This window comes from Pelecanus crispus, chromosome 5, assembly GCF_030463565.1.
Source record: "Pelecanus crispus isolate bPelCri1 chromosome 5, bPelCri1.pri, whole genome shotgun sequence".
Taxonomy (NCBI): Eukaryota; Metazoa; Chordata; class Aves; order Pelecaniformes; family Pelecanidae; genus Pelecanus; species Pelecanus crispus.
In genome coordinates, this window is record NC_134647.1 from 48,166,782 (window position 1) to 48,190,228 (window position 23,447).

The 23,447-nt window shown below is 35.7% G+C and overlaps 1 protein-coding gene across 2 annotated transcripts in view; it reads left to right on the top strand.

The window, feature by feature from the left end:
- Positions 1 to 23,447, top strand: part of BRINP3 (BMP/retinoic acid inducible neural specific 3) — a 228,164-nt gene that overhangs the window by 132,999 nt on the left and 71,718 nt on the right. For both annotated transcript variants that reach the window (XM_075711317.1, XM_075711318.1), the window contains 2 exons: positions 18,109 to 18,214; positions 20,927 to 21,163. In XM_075711317.1, coding sequence (XP_075567432.1) covers positions 18,109 to 18,214; positions 20,927 to 21,163 — 343 coding nt within the window. The remainder of the gene's footprint in view (positions 1 to 18,108; positions 18,215 to 20,926; positions 21,164 to 23,447) is intronic.

A 23,447-nucleotide genomic window follows, 5' to 3' on the forward strand; every position in this document is an offset into this window, starting at 1 on the left:
TAGTTGTGATAGTTGGATTTTTTTTCTTACAGGTCTTGATACATTGCTTTATGGGACTGATGCAGGAAGATAATATTTTGATAATTTTGTAATTAAGCTTTTCTATCAAAAAACTAAGTTATGTCATAAAGAAAAGAAAACATTAAGAAGGGGAAGTGAGAATTAACATTAAAGTCTTCATGTTTAATTCTTTATCTAGTGAAAAACAATACCATTCAGAGCAAAATCTGTTAATGTGCAGCATGAGGAAAGGAGTGGAAGAGATGTATTTGATGAATCATATTTGTTAATTAAATTTGTTTGTAATCAAGTTTGTTAGCTGTGACATAATTATCCTTAAAAATGACATGAACACAACTGATTGAGCCTTTACACTAATCACATAGAGAATACATTGTTTATCTCACATTAAAAAAGGTAAAATCACCACAACATTTTCCAACTGGAAATCAAATGTCAATGGGAGCTACCCAGAGCCTACATCAATATTTAACTTTTAAAAAAGTCCCTGATACATACATTCTTTCAATATTATTTTAATGCATGCATTTTAGTGTAAGTGGTTAGGCTCACATGCTAAATCAACAGTTTGCAGCCTCCAGGGCCTCATTGGAAACTCACCAACTGCCTGAGGGTTGCATCTAATTTGCATATATATTTACATGAAAGTACATCCTGTTGTGTTTGAAATATTACAGATCCAACATTACTTCCTTTGCATGCTCATTTTAGAAGCTTTTTCCTGTGAAAATTTATCTTCAAATGCACTGACGGCTGTTAGCTCTCCCTATTAGCATCCCTATTAGGATGATGGGGTATACTCTCCTCTTTAATAAAATCCTGTACAGTTGTGGAAGCAGAATACAAATAAAGTCAGCAAATGTTTTTCTTTCCCTGTGTGGTATCTTTAACGAGCAATATTCTCAGCTCTTCCAACTCGACATTGTTTTTGCTTCTGTACAGCCATGCTAATTTGCACCTATTGAAGGTGCAAATCTAACCACAGCTGGAGGCCCAGGGGTAGCTGAAATGACCTGAGACCTCGGACTATTGAATGACCCTAATCCATATGGCTGACCTCTTTCCTTTGCTGATTGATGGATGGTGTAAACAAGACATGAAGGTCACTAGTAACTGTAACATCTACTGTGACTCTGGCAACCTGTCCTGTCATTGCCCACTGGCAGAATGACCTTGATGTACTACACTGAGATCATGCATCCATACTTCTAACAACTAATTAGGAGACTTTTTCGATGGTGGGTAGATGGGAGAGGGCTGTGCACAGTACATCTAGATTTCATTCTGCTTTCTAAGTCTAATGCAGTTGGGAGACAGCAGTATACTCCTGCTCAAATGACCCTGATTCCTGTTCAGTAGAAGCCGTAATTCCACCACTGTCACTAATGATCTTCTGCACTAAGTCCAAACAATTGTGCAGAACACATAAGAAATACGTTGGTCACACGGTAAATTAAATATTATTGAATACTCTCACTGCATTCTGCAAAAGGATAAATACAGTTATGTTAGGCAAGTATAACATTGCTGGTTAATAAAGTGAGGCTGTTACAGTAGTTGTCTTTTGGAGGGTATCTTCTTGCATTCCAGGATACATTTTCTTTCAAGGGAGTTTGGGCAGATGTAGGCGTTACCTTAGGGTCTAAAGAGCTGTAGGACAGCCACAGTGCAACAAAAGAACAGGAGGTAACAGAAGAACAGATGCATAAATTGAATTTTTCACTGTCTATTTACAGACAAATTACAGCCCATTTATTCCATCTGAGTGAGAAAGAATAAACATCCTTGAGAATGTGCCCTCTAATTTCAATTAAATTTTATCGTACAATTTGCTTTTTTCTTCCCCCAAAACACTTTTTTAGCTGTGAGAGATTTAAGCACTTTTGTTGTCTCTGAAAACTTTAGATTACAGATAGTTTATAAGAACAGGGCTCTATTGTGATGGTAAATATATCTGATTATCTATAATTAACCCATGAATGACTCATGGTGGGCTGTTAGAATGGAAACTTAAGTCTAATGAAATTAATTTCTCACTCAAAACTCAGACTGAAATCCAGACCATTTTTTTTTTGTTTCTTTGCTTTGCCTGAAAAAGCTTCCTTGCTTAATTTTTTTTTCTTTTGTACCTCATACCTGAATGTGTTTTTCTGTGGATTCAAGTAATTGCTGTAATCAAAAGTAGAAATGCTGAAATACTATAAAGCCTTGTGCTTTTGTCAGATTTCTGGCAAATTCTAAATGTGGATAGTTTTCATGGTTTTGTATGAACGGTCAAATTTTTGAAGCTTTTGAAATCCAGATCTTGAATCATTTTTGCCCTCACTTTCCCCATTCAGTTTGTGTACAGGATTTAAGACTATATAGCTGAGAAGCCTTGTAAATGACCAAAACTTGGGAAGGTCAAAAAATCATGCCCAGCAAGAACTTTAAGCTGTAAAATCACAGTTAGAAACATTAGGCTGGAAACACCTGTAATATCAGGTATTTGTTGACTCCATTGAAGAAATTAAATAGTAAACGTAATTTTAATTAAGCAAACCCAGGGAACTAAAAGCCAGACATGATTGTCCCTTTTCAAAAATTTGTGGCTTCCCCATTGTGTAGGTGTGGTGACATTACTTAAGCATGTCAAGGAAAAGCCACAGTACAGATTTTCAAGGACAAGTGTTTTGTAGGTCCATTAAAAAATTCTGAGTTCTCCACTACCTTGGGAGATCAGACTGCCTTCATACAAGACCAAAGCTTGGAATTTTTTAAAGGGGGAGTTAAAAATTAAGATTTTCAGCAAATGCATAAAAATTGTGCTCCCAAATCTTTGTCTTGCTGTGGTAAACTCCCATGAAATTTTTGTGAGAATTAAATACTTTTACAGGTTACATTGAAAATCTTTGTCATTATTAAGCTTCAAAAATAGGCTCACTATATATATGGCTAGGTATGGATTTTCAAATTTAAATTTGGGTCATTATCTGAACTTACCAGAGGAACAGGGACCTGCAGTTAGGCATCTAGCTTCCGTTACATTTTGGGCTTCACCTATCTCCTAAGAGTCTTTCAGTAATCTGAATTTAACTGTGGATTTGGATAGGTTTAGACAGCTGGAATCAAAATGTTGACATTCTGGTCTTTGAGCCTGGCTAAACCATGCCACAAAGCATGGTACAGAGCCCATGTGCTAGTACATGGTGCTAACATCAATAAAATGTGACATATAGGACATGACCTGAAAACTGTACCACAATGCTGTGCCCAGACAAACATACCTCAATGGGGTTTATTTGCTCAGGAGCAGCCCTGGACTTCCACAGCTATATACCTTCTTTTTCTGAAGCTAGACCAATCTCAGGTAGCTAAGATGACTCTATACCATATTCTACTGCTCAGCACAGGATTTGTGTTTGTCTCATAAAATTGAAATACGTGAGGTTTTATGCATTTATGTCTGGGAACTGTTGGAGATCTTTGGATCAAATTCACCATAGGTATAATGAAATCTTGTGACTGCTATGTGTGGACCATTAACTAATTCTAAGAATACACCAAGTGTAAAGGCTAGGTATTTATTTCTGTATCTTATTCAAGAATTTAAGGTGATAATATTAAAAACAACCTTAATTCATTTGGATGGGGGGGGTTTAATTAAATTGAAACTCTGGGGCTGCTTTCCCTAGTAGGCAATGTAGAGGTCAGCTCTTCAGCTGGTGTAAACCAGCACAATTCCTTTGAGAATCTGGCCCTCACTATTTCAGAGAGTGAGAGAAAAGGGGAAAAAGGACCAGCAAGTTAATGCAATAACATGTTTTACTGAACACTCTCAGAATGCATACTCAGCAATATAATTGACACAATACATCACAGCAGCTGCAGCATGATGCTCATAAAAGGCTGTGTTTTAGCAGCCTCTAATACAGACTACACTGCCTCATTATATTTTCAGTAATGTGCATAGAGGAGTGAGTAATGAGTGCAAGAAGTCATAACATGGCCAGCTAGTTGGTTACACAGCATGAAATGCTTTCAAAGCAACAAAATAGCACATAATAGAGATGCTAGGACGTGTTTTGGAAAGACTTTAGATAACTATTCTTCACTTAAGAAAAAAACCCAACACAAAACAACAACAAAAAAGGATAGACCATATGACATGATAGACCAAAACAAATTGAAGGACTTTGTTATATCAGATACGTAGTTTAGTCAAGAGAGAAGGGTAAAAAATACTCCAAGAAAATAAAGACTGCCAAATCCTAAGCAGGTTATAAATATACATATGTAAACAAGAGACCTTAACAGCACTCACAGAACACTTGCCATCACAGTTGTCAAAAATGTATAAACAATTCATACTACAGTTCCTTAAATGTTTCATATTCTTTTTTTTTCTTAAAACTGAAACTAAAGTAAATAAACCCAGAAAATGGAGAAGTGTTTTAATATTGAGAGATCTGCAATGAACATATTGAACAATGCATTAAAGCAGAACATTCCAGCACTAATTTGGAGGCACTCAGATTTTTATGGATTTTAATTTGTTCTTTATTCTGGCTGTGCAGTGGTCTGTGTATGGGTTGTGAAACTTCAGCACTCTCAATGTCCTCCACTCTCTAATTGACAGCTACAGCTTGCCAGCAGGTCAGAAAATGTCAAGCAAGGACTATAAAATTCACAGAGCATTTCCCTACCTCTGAACCCTAAGAAATATGAGATAGCATGTATCAGCAACATGTACGAACACAAATGGCAGATTAGGAATATCTCAGGGTAATAGATACTCAGAGTCAGAAGAAATAAGCTTAGAGAAAAATATTAGGCTGTTGAAAGGTTTCAGTGTTCATATTATTTTTCCTATAGAATTTATACCCATAATACATTTTCACAGGTTTTGCTGTTACAGATTATGATTCAAACTGCAATCATCCTCTTCAATCTATTAATTTAATTGTACAAAACAGCCCTAAAAATATCCTTCATGTGAGAATTGCTGTCTTCTGTAGCTCACCATTATTTCTACCTGTAAGGCTTCACACAGTGCTTCAGCAGGATTTACATTTCTGACAGCAGCACTATAATGTAATTTCTAACAAGATGATGCTTATAATGCTTATATATACTGTGGCAGAAACTGGTTTTAAGAAAGGTTTCATTATTCATCCAGGAGACTTTCTATAGTATTGACTGATTACTATAGTGTTTTCAGATCTTTAATGTCTGAAAGGTTGGTCATTTCATCACTGTTCTACAGACTTCATTGCTGAATCAAGTATCCAAAATAAAAAGTGTTTCTAATTTTGCATAGTGAGATTCTGACCTTATACAATGAATAAACTCCACTGAAGTTAAAGAAGTTTCTTTGCATGCATATTGATATAATTGAGATCAGGGTTTTCTCCATTCAACCTCAACCATCATCTTCCCAATTTATCAAACTATTATTCGTTATCTCTCTCTGGATTACCCAAATTAACCCTCTCATTCCCAAGAAATAGTTAATACATTTCATGGTCTTTGGGGTATCTGCAGTATTCTTCCTTTGATTTTTGTTAAAAGTAAAATAAAAATTTAAAAAAAGATCATGAAAGAACTATACTGTCACAGTTATACTAGTTCATAATATTCCAACAATCATAATAATTCCACTAAATAGAGGATACCGGTATACAGTCTCCTACCTAATATGTAGATTTATCAGGAAATATAATTGTATCTTCTCCAGGAGTACCTAGAGCCTTGAAAATGAAAAAACAGTCCATGTTTTTCCTTCAACTTTTCATGAAATCCCTAATGTGTAAAAATAAGTGATGACAAAATGTTCCAGATAATAGAGAGAATGGTTTGAAGAGGACCATTACAATATTTTTTCTGTCATATTTTATCTATTTAAGTAAACTTTATTCTTACTCTGGTTCTCTGTTTGAAATATGATATTCAGAGCAATACTGAGCCATGCAGATCATTGTAAGAAATAAATATCCTATGTTCCTTTAAGCACAGCAATTTATATACTTGGTTAAAGTATAATGATAAAATGTGTGGGTCTGCTTTTTTTTTTGGATATTCAAGAGGACCAAAGCATTATGTTTTTAATCTGTGTTTGAATATTTTCATCTGATCATAAGACCAATCTATTAAAAATAAACCTGTAGAAAGGAGTTGGTATATTGCACAAACAGAAGGGTAAAGTATCATACTGTTTTTTCTTGAGGTAAAGGCATTTCACTTGTTAAACTCCGCAGCATCAGGAGATTGCAATGCTAAAAGGACAATAAGGAAATTTGCTTAAGTTACTTAAGGTAATTGAATCAAGTTTATCAACAACTTTGGTGTTGGTTTACACCGGGCAGGATCTGTCCTTTCTTGATGAAAATATAGAAAGCTGGCAAGTCTACAGTGTATGATATAAACAGTTATATACTACTACCACAGTGTAATAGCTCAGAAAGAATTGTGCACTACATAAAAGTTAAATGTTCTAATAAGTCAAAAGGTATGGAAAAAAAAATACAGTGACATATATGAATTTCATGCAAACATTTACATGTGTAAAACCTGTAACTCAAAAAGCAACTTGTGTCAAAGGGTTTTTCACCTACCATATCATGAAAAGATCAGGATGCTTAGATAGCTCTACAAATTTTCTAACTTACATGGTAGTCTACATAGAAACAAAATAAAACCTGCAGGTAGTAGAGTTCCTTTCCATTCTGAGCAGAACAAAGTCTTTCCACTTCCATGGGACTCCACAGTACTGCTAAGTGCTACTCTCTTTTCATTTGTTTCCTCCTTTTTCTTCTGAACTTCACTCTTTCTCTAGATTCTCATGCTCATAGGAACTCTAGCTCTCTCTTTTTCTATTTTTTGGTTGAAGAAATACACTTACCTTTATGATACATCTTTCTTTACCCTAGGTGTTGTCTCATCTATGTCAGGTCTTGACAGAAATCAATAAAACAAGCCCTTGAACAAGATTCTATATTCTAAACATTTTTTTTCAAAAATTATATTGATTTAAGATGCATAATAGGATGATTTCATGTATGGCCTAATAAACAGGCCTTGATATTTGATAGGTCTTTCTATTCCCACAAATCGGGATAATATGAACCATTTTCCAGCTAGGAACAAAAGTCTGTCTAGATAACATTACCCCTGAAGCCTAAATCTAAAAGTGTTCTTCTGTACATGAAAAATTCTTTTTGTCTAGTTCATTAAATAAAGATATCAAGAACTACTCAGTTATTAGACAAAACTTTCCAAAGAGCCATCAGTTTGGTCATTCATTAATCTTTATAGATGGTGAATGAGTTAAGGTCTAACAGCAGAGTTTGATGAAACATGCTCAATGTCATGTGCCAGAGGTATTTTCACCTGTTAAACACATGGAAAGCCCCATGGTGCAAATCCACTATGTTCCGCTAAAATCAGTGTTGATTTACACTGGGGAAGATCTGGTCTTTCTTGATGAACATATAAGATCTTGGTATGTCTATAGGAATTTTCTATCCATCTGTAATTCTTACCTCTCAAGATGGCTTTTTTTTGTCTGAATTCTTTGTGTTTCAACTTTGTAATGGTCTTTATTACTGTAAATTTACAGAAATACTTGATATGTTTGCAGCTATGAGTATTTTTATTATTTAATCAAACTTAGCAAACTTATGAATCCAGTTTTACAAAAGAACATAAGTGCTAAGTAAAACATTGAACTCTGATTTGAAGTTTCCTTCAATGTGATGTGCAGTTTTGGACAGAGAGATACTCTTTCTTCTCTGTCCCTTTTGTGTGTTCATTAAAACTTTAAGGGATATAATGAAAATATAGTTTGGTACCTACACCTTCCCAGTTGTCATTCACTAAAGACAGTTTCTACAAACTTCAGATTTTTGAGTGTTTGGCATTAGAAGTTTCTATATTTAAGGGTGGGCATAACCAAAACCATTTTAGTCCTTATGCTACAGGGTTCTTCACTTGACTTGTGCATATTTAACAGGACTTAAGTGTAAAAGAAATGGTCTTTTTTCCATTTATTTTGACAGACCAAATCTGCAAGATCAGACTGTATATAGAACACAACTACCAACTCTCACTTCCAGTAAATTTTGACTGAAATGAGAAACCTGGATTCAGTCTTCCTTTCCGATTGCTCTGGTTTAACCCTAGCCAGCAACTAAGCACCACACATCCGCTCACTCACCCTCCGTGCCCCAGTGGGAATCGGAAGAGTAAGAATGAGAAAAGTCCGGGGTTGAGATAAGAATGGTTTAATCATTGAAATAAAACAAAGTAAAACAGTAGTAGTAGTAGTAATAATAATAATAATAATAACGTACAAAGCAAGTGATGCACAATGCAATTGCTCACCACCCGCTGACTGATGCCCAGATGGTCCCTGAGCAGTGATCACTGCCCCCGGCCAACTCTCCACAGATTATATACTGAACATGATGTCATATGGTATGGAATAGCCCTTTGGCCAGTTTGGGTCAACTATTCTGACTGTGCCCCCTCCCACCTTCTTGCTGGCAGGGCATGAGAAGCTGAAAAGTCCTTGACTAGTGTAAGCACTACTTAGCAACAACTAAAACATCAGTGTGTTATCAACATTATTCTCATCCTAAATCCAAAATACAGCACTATGCCAGCTGCTAGCCAAAACCACAACACCTATCTATGGCAGAAATGCAATAGAATTATCTGGAATACAACTGGTCTCAGAGGGAATAAAAAGGGAAATTTATTCTGTTTTGGTAAAAGTGTTAGGATCTTATGGTTTATTTTTAACCAAATGTTTTTCTTTCCTATGGTTCTTCACTTGCAAATTTGTTTCTTTGCTCTTGCCCTGCCTTTCCCAATCAATTTTTAATCTAGAATAGTGCTCATCATCACAGCAGCAAATTTTCTGTAAAAATTGCCACCTGAAAAGTAATTTTTAATTATATACATATAATTAATTATTAAAATGTTTGGTTTTGTTTCATAAGAGAGAGTTTAGGTAGAACTGTGTGAATATTTGTGTCTTAATCAAATATACCTTCAGGTTTGGTGTATTTACCCTCACCTCGGGCTGAAGCAAGTTGACGTAACACAGAAAGCTAATATTCCAAAATAAACTGCCTCCTTTCCCAGTCACTCCTCCCTGGCACTTCCTCAACTACTTCTGTCTGAAACCAGGCTGTAAATGTTGATGGTTCTCCATTCCAGACTAGCAGCTGGAATAGAAATAGGGAGACTCTGGAGACTTCTTCTTCTATGAGTAATTTCCATATGAAGATTAGGCATAGTAAATGAGGTAAATTTTATTCTTTCCTGACCACTGGAGTTTAAACTGTTGTAGACAAGCCCTGAAATGTTTCCTTAATATTCAGCACTGCAGTGAATTCAGAAGTAGTTTGGATGACAGTGAGCCAAAACACTACTAAGATTTCCTACCTCTTGCGAGACTCTAACAAGTCAAGTCCTTGAAACTGCTTGGATCATATAAAAGCCATGGCTCATTTATCAAAGTAAGAACCCAGCATTCTCAAGTCTTGCAGAGAGTTCCTGAGTGCTTACATCAGCTTTGATTATGAGCATTGCTCCTTTAACTCACTTAAATGATATAGAAAACATCAGCAAACATGCATGCTTCAGAATAGATTCAACACTAAGTCCTTTGTGGTTTATTATTCTTTAGCTCATTTGGTATTTGTCCTTGATTGGAGTTTCAAGTGCAACTGCAGATAAATCTTTGAAGATGCTTTTTCCTACCACATAATATTTAATAAACATCATATACATTTAGTTTAAAAGGTAAGTACCAGCGATTTGATTTCTGAATCGTAAGTCTGTTATAATTTATACTGTGCACAAGTTTGCCAATCCTATTGGCCTACTTTGAGTAAGGATCATATAATTTGTAGCCATGCACTATGCATGATATCCATATTTACTGGAGCAAAATTTGGAATCATATTCAGGTCTCAGATGTTCTTTCCGTGCCTTTTCATAAGTTTGCGGGATTTAAAGGCTGAAGATTTGCTTTCACCATGCATGAAACTACATGACAGTAATCGACCAGCATAATCAATCAAAGTTATAGAGCAATATACCTAAACTAGTCATCTAACACTGAGGCAGCATCCATATGAAATGAAGTTTAGAGCTTCAGTATAAAGTTGTTTTTCTGTTCTGAAACAAATTTAGCCAAGTGTTTCGCTTTAGTTTGAACATCTGATAGGGATTCAATTCTAATTGTTAACTCTGTTAGGCCTTCAAATACACAGGAAAATATGTAAAAAACCAGTAGCATGAAAATCAGAGTTTTGCAAAACTTTAAATTGAGAGTTGGCAGTACCAATGAGACAGAAAGGACAAATGTGTTACAATCATTTACCAGAGGGAATAAATTGGTGGGAAGTAATGAGGATATAACCTAAAAATAAATCCCTAAAAACATATATGTGACCCAGACAGCAAGCAAGCCAGCAGACATGCACATTAGGGACAGTTATGTGATTTCTTTTGAGAGGTTAGAATGACAACCCCATAAGGGGTAGTTTGACTGGAGTATGGTAAAATAAAGTGGACATGCAAAATGTCCTGCTGCAGATGTCACAGTAAGTGAGGTGTAGAGTGTTAGGAATCGTAGTGCTATGGACAGCAAAAATAAATCAGGAGTTTACATGCATTCCAGGGGAGGAAATATAAGATCTGGAAATAGCTTAAATTGTTAAATTTTTAGAAATATTACCAAAGAGAATATTGCAACTAAGTTTTAGAATTGCACAGAAATATATGAGGATAGGTAGGATCTCCATGGAAAATCTGTTTCTTAATTAATCTGCCCTTATCACTTTGATTTTTGAGCTTAAAGACTTTAAATCCTTTTTATATTATTTTTAGGTCTTGATCTTAACCTTTAACACAGTTTTTCTTTAGCATGAGTAATTCTTATTTTTTCCTCTTAAAATATAATATATATGTTTTTTTTGAAACTGACCACATTAAAGATAAATATTTCCAAATTATCCAAAGATAATTTTTATATTGACCTAGACTTTCTTTTTCCTGTTGCTTCACAAAGAAAAAGGACAATTTAACTTTTTATCTCATTCAGGAAGGACTGTAATTTTTTATTCACACTTTCCCAACCTAAGAAAATTATTTTCCATTCAACTGCAGTATTATTATGACTAATAATATCTGTGAGTCTTAGAAATAGCCAAATCATGCTGTCTTTTTGAAACTAATAGGGACACAGTGAAAAATCTCAGTAGCCTCAACATTGCATATTGGAACTGAGCCATGAAGATATAAATCCTATTCCTAATGCTCTTGGGAAGTCCTTGCATGGCATTCTACAATTGGGCTTAATGTAGGTAGATGGTCTCCCTTTACAGTATGTGCCCCAAGATTTCTTTGGAGCTTTTTGTCCTTTACATAGTAATGGATTATATTCGGAAAAGGATGGAGGGTTAGGAATTGGACTTTACTTCAGTAAGCTTCTTTGCTTTTGCTTTCTGCAGATACCTTGAGATTTTTATCAACATGAAATATTATTTTAATTCCTATCTTGCTGTCCTCTTTGTTTCTAATTTTATCTTTTAAACAAAATATATAGATTTTATTTATTGTTTGTTGCTCAGCTGTCTCTTTAGGCAATAAAAGTTGCGAAAAATAATATTAGTATTCATTTAAGTAAGATGTGGACAAGCAGAAATATCTAAATGTAAACTGAAGCAAAACACTCAGCTTTTATTACATTTTTGCTAAGTCTATTACTTCTCTACAGGATAACTTCACTCTCATCTATTCTTCAAGATTAATTAAAAGAGATAAGGTGTTTTTTCTGACAGAATGCCTGTCCTTATTCTCTGTATAAGGCTGATGCACCCTTGATTTCTGAAAGTGCAGGAAATAAAGTCTCTGGTACTGCTGCCCTGACGGATTTGCCAACAGCCTCACTTCCTGCAAATTTCCCTGTTGCTTTACATAAGGATGCATGGGAACATGACACCTGACATGCAATGGATTTAAAATGTCCTTGAAAAGGAAAAATTGTGGCTCCGATGCCAGAACTGTCAACACTATCAGTGATTTCAGCTGGGGCAAATCCTCACTTTCAATTTCCATAGCCTCAGGTGTGTTGCAGAGTTTTCAGAGTTGGCGTTACAGAACAGCATAAGGAGTAATAATTTTCTCCTCCCTTCCTGACCCCTATCCCAAGTATCTTTAGAAGTTGGTTCAACCTATATGTGTTTCCTGCTAGCTGAGAGCTGAGGCATTCCTGGCAGTCTTGGTTTCTTGTCTAATCTTCTTGTGGCACAGCATAGATTCAAAGACTTGTTTTGATGTTCTTGTGGATTCTCCTGGAATTTACATATAATAAATTGCTCTCTGAGATAGTGGGGAATAGACTTGAATGGACAGGTGATTGCTCCATATCAGATGAACCTAAACAGCCTTAAAAAATCATAATATTTTTAAATAATATAACAACAGAGCAGAATTCAAATAGTCTGAGTTAATTTCCAGTTCCTAGAATATTCTGATTTCCGAGGTATTTTATGCTTTATATGGGGATAATACATTTCAAGTTCATTGTTGTTGTAATGTAGTAGTCTAGTTGACAGTAAATTCCTGAGAGTGTAGAAACAAAGGAGAGGGAATGGAGGGATTACACTGGTCTCTTGGGAAGCTTTATTGCTGCATTCAGTGAAATTGAAAGTCATTTCCTTGCCCAAAAACTTGAAAGAAGTCCTTATTCCACTTCTAATGAAGCTAATGGAAATTTTGCAGTTTATTTCATTTGCAGAAAGATCAAATTTACTATTTCTATTCCATCTTACAATAGCAGATGATAGAAAAATATGATGGGAGTGATTGCAGGTCTCCTGAGTTAGTGGGCTCTTCAAGTTAAAAAGTCAGTCCTATGCTGTCAATACTGCTGCTAGAAAATGTGTTGAAAATGTTACATGCCTATAAGGTATTGCTTTAGAATGCTAGCAATTTTTTTTTTTTTTAAATAAAACCATTAATCCAACCCCTAACATTGTGGCTGCTGTTGGTTTGTCTATACCTCCTTCAGAAATGTTTATCTAGCTAGCAGCATGACAAGTGTCAGTGCTTGGAACGTTCAGGAGATTTGATTTATTTTAATTACACACTAATTAGTGGGAGTCTTTTAATATGCTCAATGACACAAGTAGGACAGCAGATCATCAACTATTGTGTGGTAAAGGAATGTACTGAAAGAAAGGCACTTTTGTGAAAACCTGTCAAGCCTGGGGTGGGGGGGAAACTTGGCAGGAGAACCACTTCTAAATAGAAAGTGCATTTAGTTCCTATTCATTTGATCAACTTTTTTTTAGGTGAAATGAGCATTGACTGCAGAATGTGCAGGGATGACAATGTGTGGGAACATGGTCTGGAAGACAAGTCCTGAAGGTGAGGTTGATAGGAGTCATACAGGAGAATCCTAAAGACTTCAGGTTTCCCCTCCTTCCATACTTTTGCCCATTCTTCTGTCTGCACAAATTGTTCAGAAGAGACCTTCTTCTATGAGTAGTCATGTATATATGATGTTTGCTCTAAATCATTATTTTAATTTTTAGAGTATTGAAGAGGTTTATACAAATATGAATGCAGCTGCCTATTTTGAAGTGACTAGCATTGTCTCATTTTCCTTAGTGTTGGCTTAGTTATCTCCTTAGAAGCCTTCTTGCTGAAGAGGATAGCCCTTTATGCAAGATAGCACACTACCTCTGCATGGGCATGTAGTTAGGAATATTAGCTATGTGCATTTAAAAGGACACACCAGGAAAAAAGTCTCTGCAGAAATATATTTCCCTTTTATTAGGAAAGCCTTCTATAGGCTTAATTATCATGGACAAGGAAAGCATGCTGTTTCCCAGGGAAATACTACCCACTGATATGACAAGAATTCAGCCCTGCTTAAGTGCTAGGAGGTATGTCCTCAGTGCACTTATAATCGGGTTGTTATCACCATGGTTATGAGATTTAACTGACTGAAAACTGTAGGCATTTGTCTCATTAATGCCAAATGTTATAGTTTATTTCTGGGAACTGAAAACCCTGCTGCCCAGGGAAACCTGTTCTGTGATAATCTTTGAAAACAAGGCACTTGAGAATAGCCTGCCTGGCTCATGTCAGATGGTTTCATACATATTTTGTTACTGGTTCTTAGGGGGTTTTGGTTATTAAATAACTTTGTTCTGTGTTTTTTTGCTTTGTGAGTTAGCGTTCTCTGCGGCTGGCAGGCCTAACTCTTACAAAACAAGCATGTGGTTATGATGTTCTTTGCTCATATGCAATCACTTCTGGACTATGCTAGCATCTCAGCATACTCTTTGCATTTACATTTTACCTTTCCCTCTGCTGTTTTTGGTTTGTCTTTTATTGTACACTTTCAGACAACACACTTTTCAGCTGTGATCTTGGGACTGAATATAGTCACACTTCTCTGCTTGGAAGATAATTAAAGAAGTGCCACTGCCTTTCCAATTTTATTTCTATTGTTCCTGAAACAGAAAATGTAAAAACATCAGTGATTTCAGTAACACTGGGATCAAACCAGAATTAATACATTTGGACATTTTTTTCCCCCTTCTGTAGTCTGCTTTGTTACCAAAATGAGTTACTCAAAAATTAAATCCTTGCATTTGATCAGAAAATTTGACAGAATTTTGAGGCTTTCATTTATCAACTACTCAAATGTTTCTTCTGATTTACAATCTTTGTTGAGTAGGATTTGCACAGAGTATAAAAAAGCCATATGTAACTACATCGCTTTGACCTCTGACTAAAAGTGTCATCTGTGGAAAGTTGGAGTTTGGGAGATTTTTATCTGCTTTAGTCTTTCGTTGTTGTATATTGGGACTATACTTTTTGATTTTCTTCTTGCAATGTTTTGTATGCAGAAGCTAAGAGTACCACAACAAAGGAGTTGACAGAGGAAGGCTAGGGTACTTGGAAAAGTAAAAGAATTAATAATACATGTATAGATTTGAGTGAAAACATAATGTTTGGAAAAGGTCCTTATTTATTGCTCTATTTATAGAGCATTATTTATTATTGTTATTATTAGAACGATATTTTATTGCTTTCCTATAACAATCATGAGTGTCTGTAAGTAATTTCAAAATCTAACTGCACTCAGTTTTTTTCAGGTATATAGTTTTCTTTTGAATCAGTGGATTTATATAACCAGTCTCTTAGAAGTCAAAAAAGCCATTTAATGATGATATTTCCCCATTCTGCCTCTTGGCACACCTAAATACACCAAGTGCTATCACTCCCATAATCAAACCAGTGGTAGTTTCTACCTATATCTTGCATAATCCAAATGAAGAATGAAGATACATGAACAAAAAAGGACACAATAATTATAAAGCTACTTACTAACCTCCCTTCTTTTGTGATTTCAGGAGGCATAAGAATAATAAGAATGGATAGGAACTGTAAAATTAGCTTTATAGTTTCTACATTTCATATAACTTTATGAAGCTGCATTGCCTTATACACAAATGGTTCAAAAGAATAATAACAAACCCAAAACAACACTAAAATAAATGGATCTTTAAATAAAGAATTGCATAGATAAATGCTGAGAATAATCTTTCAGAACTAGGATAAAACTCAAAAACAACATTCACCCCTCTTTTATTGCCTTCTGGTTACTTATTTAATGTCGGTGACTGTGTTATTGTATAAACAGATTAGGATTCTGTATATGGGCTGGGGGTACTACACAAAAATGATATTTTAGAATGGAATTTTACATCACTCGTTGGGTCAGGGAGGGGACTGAAGGATCACAGGTAAATTAAAACTGCCATTTCAGCTATGTCCAAGCCAAAACTGATGCCTCTGCAAGAGTCTTTGTGCTGATTCAGGATGATTAAGAAAAAAAACACAGTAAATCTGGCCCTGGCATGAATATTACAGACTGCCAAATATGTGCAGAGAAGAGACATCCTGACTCTGTCTCATTTCATTGCACAGCTGGCACCCTGCTAACAGGTTTGGCTGAAGACACTTCTGTGTGTCCTCTCCACAGGCTGCTGACATTGCAAAGGGTCTCCTTTTCCACTCTCAGGAATGCTAGTTCAAAGTGACAGAAAGGTGCCAAGAGCTTGGAATAACCTAAAATTTTGTATTTATCTTACAAAAGTGCAAGAGATCTTGTAAAATGTGAAATCTGGGTGGTTTCAAGAATAGCATGATCCAGCTGCAACCACCCACACATGCTGGTGGTAGCACAGACGGCAAGAGAGCCAGGCAATCTTAAGCAACTTGAACATTCATGGATTATTTTAGCAAAACTTCATATTCCTTTCAAAACAGATTGTTAAAATAACAAGCTTCCTTCTGTTCATAAGAATTAATGTTAGCTGTATGTTTGCATGTCAGTTGGTGGCTCAGTGGAGGTGTATTTTTTTGGAAATGAGCTCCTTGACCCCATAATTTAGGCTTATTCTCCAGCAGTTCCAGAGCAGAATACAATACCTGAAGTAACAGACAATAGAAGTGGTTGTATTCAAAAATGAGGCAGATCACTGAATAAGGGTAAATATGGCCACAGCCTCTGAGATAGTAAAAAGAAGAGAGCTAAGAAGTTCCAGAATAGTGGCTGGGAGCAGTTTGGGAGGGGTATGATAGAGGAATTGGTTGTACTTTGGCAGTAAAGGAGACTGGGACGATATCCCATGGCCAGCATTTCCTGCTATGGCTGTTTGTATTACTATTCCACTTTCACTTTCTTCTTTCTGCCTAGTCTTGGTATAAAGGAGAAGGAACTACAAAACCATGAATTTTCTACAGCACCTAATCCAGCTGAAAAAAAGTGACATGGTGGTATACCCGTCTATTGTAAGGGTTTGGGTTTTTTCCTTGACTCCCTATACAGGCAAGAAAAAAACCAACCTGAGGTGCTGCCTAGTCTGTTGTGGAGCTGCCTGCCTGCCCTCTGGGCATCACAGCAGTGCTTCAAAAAACATGTAGATGTGGCACTTTGTGATATGGTTTAGTAGGCATGGTGGTGTTGGGTTGACAGTTGGACTGATGATCTTAGCGGTCCTTTCCAACCTTAATGATTCCTACTTTTTACTTTCATTAAATAATAATCCAGCCACCAAGCCAGGAAACATGAAATTAATTATTACTCTACCCTGAATTGGTTTAGTGGTGGACTTGGTAGTGTTAGGCTAATGGTTGGACTGGATGATCTTAAAGGTCTTTTCCAACTTAAACAATTCTATGATTCTATGATTCAAAAGCTTCAGTGCTTCATTGGTGAGAAGCTGCATTAGGCCCTTTTTTTTTTTTTTTTTGCTTAGGATAACATTTAAAAAAGAAATTAGCCTTTATATTTATTTTGTTGACACTTAAGAATTATCTATAATATTCCATTGTCATCTTTTTTTCTTGTATTTACTCATTTAACTAACTGCCTGTTGCCAAGTACAATCCTCAACTGTTAAGCCAGAGTTCTACTTGTGGTCATTCTGTTTTGATTAATTTAGATGTATTTTGATTCTGTCATCATGAATTCAGTGATTACAATAGGCAGGTTGTCTAGAGTTTTATGTCTAATCTTATCTTAGGCCTTTTTCTGATAAAAAATATCCCACTGCTACCACCATTATAAATACAGCTCATAAAAGGTTTTTACTTCTGGATCCTTCTGTGCTACACAAGAAAAGTCAAAGTTTTTCCATGGTTTCAACAAGGAGTTGCCATGTATGCAATTTTCATCAGTGAAAATCTTAGTCTTCATTTTTATGAGCCACTTTTATTAAACTCATTTTAATTCTTATAGCTATGAAGAAGTAAATCATCTTTAGACTGTTGGTCAGCTAAAGTATTTGCAAGGATTCTCTGCAATAGAAAAAGCACTCCCCGAAGTTTGTGGTACTGGTAAAACATTTGCAGTCATACTCTTCATAATTACAATGAGCTATTTCACCTTAATTAAGTCTGAAATGTACCGCCAGCTGAATTAAAGGGAAACTTTATGAAACAAGCTTCTGAACTCCTCAGCCTGTTTTGAATAATACAGAAAATGCTTTTCCGTTCCCTCACCATCAGGTAACAGAAACGCGGACTGGTCCTCTTGGCTGCAGTAACTATGACAACCTAGATTCTGTCAGCTCTGTTCTGGTTCAGAGTCCTGAAAATAAGATTCTGTTGCAAGGTATGTAGGTGCAATTTCATTAATTTGTTTTGGAACAGGATGACATTTATCACAGTATTTGTTTTTCTTTCTTCCACCTCATAAAAGGTCATTTTTCTAATTTTTTTTCTGTGTGCAGTAAGTACATTCTAGACAAAGTGAAGGAAATGTCAGTAATTCATGTTGCCTTTGAAATTGAAACAATTTCTGTACAGATCAGAAAATAATTTGAATAAAGCTGTTAACATTTTACAGCCCTATTTAGCAACCACTTGCACACCTTTTAAACAGCCTGAATTCCACTAAGCAGGGAATGACATTTAGCGTGCTCAACCTGCTTTGGACATACTGAGTAGTAGCTTATATCTCAAGCAGTTGTCCTACTGAAATGAACAGAGACACCGGAGGATTGGGAAATAGATTTTCAAAGACTCTAAATAATGAAGGGTCCAAAGGCTCCTCTTGGGAATTTCAAGAAAACCTGGAAGGTTAGGCATCTCACTCATTAGAAAAATAGTAGTAATTATATTAAAAAAAAAAAAAAAAAGAAAAAAAGAGAGAGAAAGAAAAAGGAAAAGGAAAGGAAAAAAAGGAAAAGAAAGGAAGAGAAGAGGCATAATTTCTAATTCATTTTTTGTTAATTCTAGTAGATGCATTTCCCAATCTGCATTTTAGGTACATAAACATTTTACAAAAGTCACCCTCTAGGGTATTAAACCCTTCATTGTTGCTTTTTTCAGTTACACCAAGGTAGCATGAACAACTTATTATTACTCTGAAAACAGACTAAATTCTCTTTAATTTATGTACTTGTGTATACCTCCATGTATATACAATGAGAGAAAAATGCAGTTCTTAATTTGCAGTTACAGGTAGCTATGCAATTATTTCCAGTTTTAAAAATTTTCTGCATTGGTTCATAAAACAGTTGGACATATCTTGTGATTTTGTTGATGATTATTAAGAATGGTTGTCAGGGAAAGATTATCTTCCTTTTTAAAACATCCATGTGGGTTTTTTTCCCTTTCCTTTCTCCTCAGAACAGCTTAAAAGCCATAAAATCATATAAAGATGTCAGAGACAATATATATTTTTTAAAAAAGAACTTGCCATTTCCACTGGGATGAAATGAAATGTTTCCAGAAATACTTTGTGATTTTTAACGGTCTCCAGCATATGCATGATGTTTGTAAATTAAAATTTGGAATATAATCTTTGCATCCCTCAGACAGTAGTATAAAGCATGTCATTGGATTGTCATTATGAGAAATACATTATCAGAACTGCATGAACTATTTCATACTTACCATGGAAGAATTGAACAAGACTCAAGTTTGCTTATCTGGGCTTTCTTTTCCTTTCACAATTTCAAAGCTCTTCACATGTATACAAGTACATTGAAAAGTTTACTCAGGTAACAACAGAGTTTTGCAGATTTTGACATGAGGTAGAATTAAGCACATCAGACCTGGTTTTAGCAATTGTGATATGACTTTTGACTGGGAAGGGTTATGTAATTACTGTTACAGATATCATTTTTATGTACTTAAAAATAAGGGATAAATCTCTATGGAATTGTCCAAGTGCCTATGTAGAAGAAACGTACATCACAAATAACCAATCCCTATGCTAAGAATTTACTTGGCCATAAATAAGCTCCACTGGTTTCAGAGAGGTTGTTTTTGCCACAGAAAATTATAATAAATAAAAACTTATAATGCACCTTGCAGTGGCTTTTTGATTCGTTGATTACTAATGTAGCTAGAGTGACTGACAGCTAGTTAGATAAAATGCTTCTATATAAAATACCCATTCCCATCATTGGGATCATGTAAACAATGGTCAAAATCTTCAGAGGAGTAAGTCTAAATTTCTGGTTACAAATATTCCAAATTTTTGATTCACCCACTCTGTGGTCCTGATACATCAATGTGACATGCTTTTGCAAGGCTTCTGCATGCCATGGCAGGGTAAAGTGTGACACTTTGCAAAGGAATTTGTGGCATAGCAGGAGCTTTTTGAAACACCACAGGAGCTAGACTTTGCACACTTTCCTGAATTTTATTTTTCTAAAATTTCCTCTAACCCAGTTTTTCCCATTCTTCTTAGTTTGCCTCTGCAGAATCATGAAGAGATAACTGGAGTCATTTAGACAAGCTACATGTTGTTGTGTCAAAGACAACATGGAAAACAAGTCCAATACAGAATGGAAATGTTTCCCTTCACACCTGTTTTTCTCATTATACTGTCTCCTTACTCTGTATTTCAGGGCTGTTTTCCCTTCACCAGCACTCTCAAAATTTGCATTAGCTGCTAGCACCAAGATTATAATTCAGCTGCATGCCTCCCTACTGCAAAACTCTTACTGCTGGGGCTGTTCATTCAGCAATTCTTTACAAGGAGAAATTGATGTAATCCTTTCTTTCTGTTTTTGACAATCCCCTTAGAAAGAAATTACACCAGTAAATCTCTATCTGAGGAACATACGTTACTAGTTAGTGGAATGGATGTTCCATACTGAGAGGGAAATATGAGGAATATATCTGAAATTAATTCTTAAGAAAGGAAATATATGACATAGTGCAAATGCTAGACAGATGTGTAAATTGTCCTACACAAGCCATAGAGTTTCCTTTTTCATATTTTTTTTGTTTGTTTGTTAGATAGGTTGGAGAAGATGCTTGGCTCAAGCATTCCTTTGCATTTAATAACATAATACTTTATTCCCTTCAGGTCTTCAGGTCATCCTGCCTGAGTATCTGCAAGAACATTTTGTCCAGGCAGCTCTGAGCTATATTGCCTGCAATTCAGAGGGGGAGTTCATCTGCAAGGACAATGACTGCTGGTGTCAGTGTGGTCCCAAATTCCCAGAGTGCAATTGTCCCTACATGGACATTCAAGCCATGGAAGAAAATCTGCTCCGCATAAGTGAGACTTGGAATGCATACAACAGTGAATTTGAAGAATCTGGTGAGATATTTTATAAATTTTTTTTCTGTTTGGCTGTATCTCATAAAAAGTTTTTATGCAACAGACTCCACCTGAAATCTCCAGAATGGTTTGTACATGTGAAGCTAAACATACTTAAATACATCCTGGATCTGAGTCTTAATTATTATAACATTCTGTTAGGAAATGTTGTCCTCATCTCGTGATGATCAGCAGTCTGTGTAATAACATAAAGATTTAGGCAGCTGTGTTTGAGTATTCATCTGCTATACTTTGTGGAGGCCAGGACTGTGAGGACTTGGTCCCTACTGGAGTAAGAAGTGTACTGGAGGAGGCAGAAAGCAGAGCAAATGAGGAACAAAGTCAGGTTATACACTTTATAGAATCATAGAATCGTCTAGGTTGGAAAAGACCTTGAAGATCATCCAGTCCAACCATTAACCTACACTACCAAGCCCACCTAAACCAATCAAGGGTAGACTAGACTAAACCATATCCTGAAGTGCCACATCTACCTGTTTTTTGAACACAAAAAACATATGGGTGATTCTGCATTTTTATTCTGTAATGCAGCTGAAACTGTTGCTTCATTTCACATCCTTTTTTAAGTGTTGGGTGAAAGTTTCTCCTGTACTTCCTCTTTGTCCTATCCCTCCAGCAATACCATGAAGCTGACATGGAGAGCATAGCCAGCCCTTGATTTACCACGTAGTTGATAGTTCATCCCATCATAGTTGGCAACTTGCTTCTTCATATGATTTCTGTTTAAATTGGACCTATCCATGTTGTCTTTACAACACATTTGTGCCACATTGGTTTTCTTTAAAGCATCAAGATTTGTTTCATACATCATTTCACCTGTCTTGATTATCAGAACTTCCAGTCCCATAGAGAATGGGAACTGCAGGTAAAATCAGCTTCTGAACAACTGTTTTCACAACTCACTCACTCGGTGATACCAGTAACAGCTGTCTAGCCAGATGGTGGGAAGAGTAAGGAGAGCTCAGAGGACCTCAGAAAAATCACCAAGAAAAAAAAAAAAAAGAGATAAGGAAGAAGCAGAAAAAACTCCAAAATCACAGGTTTTAATGAGCTGTGTTGGAGAAAGAGAATGAGTCAGTAGAAGAGAGGGGGAAGAAGACTCTTCAGTGGTCATGGGAAGAGTGTGGGAGAGAAGAAGAAATATCAGTACAATACTTAACTGTGAACAGTACACTCTATACATTCATTTTTTGATATTTTTTGTTTTATTGTTCCAGACTGATTTCTCAATTCAAGGTTGAGAATTTCATAAGACCCTATATCAGTTAAAATTTCAGTTATTGTAACTTTTAGTGAGACTTGATACCTAAACCTGAGTCTGTTTGGAAGATCTCAGGCCCTTTTCCCAGCCCTGTCTCACTCTTAGTATGAGGGCACCGTAATTTACAATATTTCTCTTTGGAGGATCACAGACTTCTCTGATTATACAAACATGAATTTATGTTTCATTTCTGTGTACATAAAAATGCATTTTCCCAATGACTATTTTGACACCTTGAAGTGTTTATGGAGTCATGCTATCATTTACTACTTTGCAAACTAGGACAAGTGTACTGACTCTACAGAAGGGTACAGTTTTGTTTACCATATCTTGTCCTATTTGAATGGGATGTGATACTGTTCAGTGCCTGAAGAATGTCATTTGATGGCACCTACTTTAGTAAATTTTAGCTAAGCTGAAAGAGCACACATATCTGAATCTGTGGAGGATTCCTATAGCAAGCTGTATAGGGGCATCAAATTACTTACAAGTTTGAAGAGTAGTCAGCTACACATATAGTCCTATATGTTCAGGATTGAGACAAGAATGTCAGGGAAAAAATGGGTAAGAGTTAAATTCTGTGCTTTTAAAAAAGGCTCTTTAGCTATGCTGTGTGAATCACTAAAACAGGAACTTCACATACATCTGTCAATTAGTTAATTGTTAGTAGGTGTGGTTACTAAAAAGTGTGAAATATAGATTATTAGCATCATTAAGACATATGCCACACCCACTCTTTAGCCCTTGAATTATTTAAATAATTTTTAAACTAATGAATATACAAATCATGACTTCCACATCTCATAGGTAGCTTAGAAAATCTCTGCTTTTAACTTATAAACTCTTTTGTATAAAGATGTTCATGGAAACATGAGATAGGTTACCTTGTATGTGTATGGGTCTGTACTTTGTTGAAAAAAGTTGATGTGAACTTTTCATAGATAACTTAGTCATTGCCCATTCAGCCTCCCTATACATATCATATATTACCATCTGAACAGC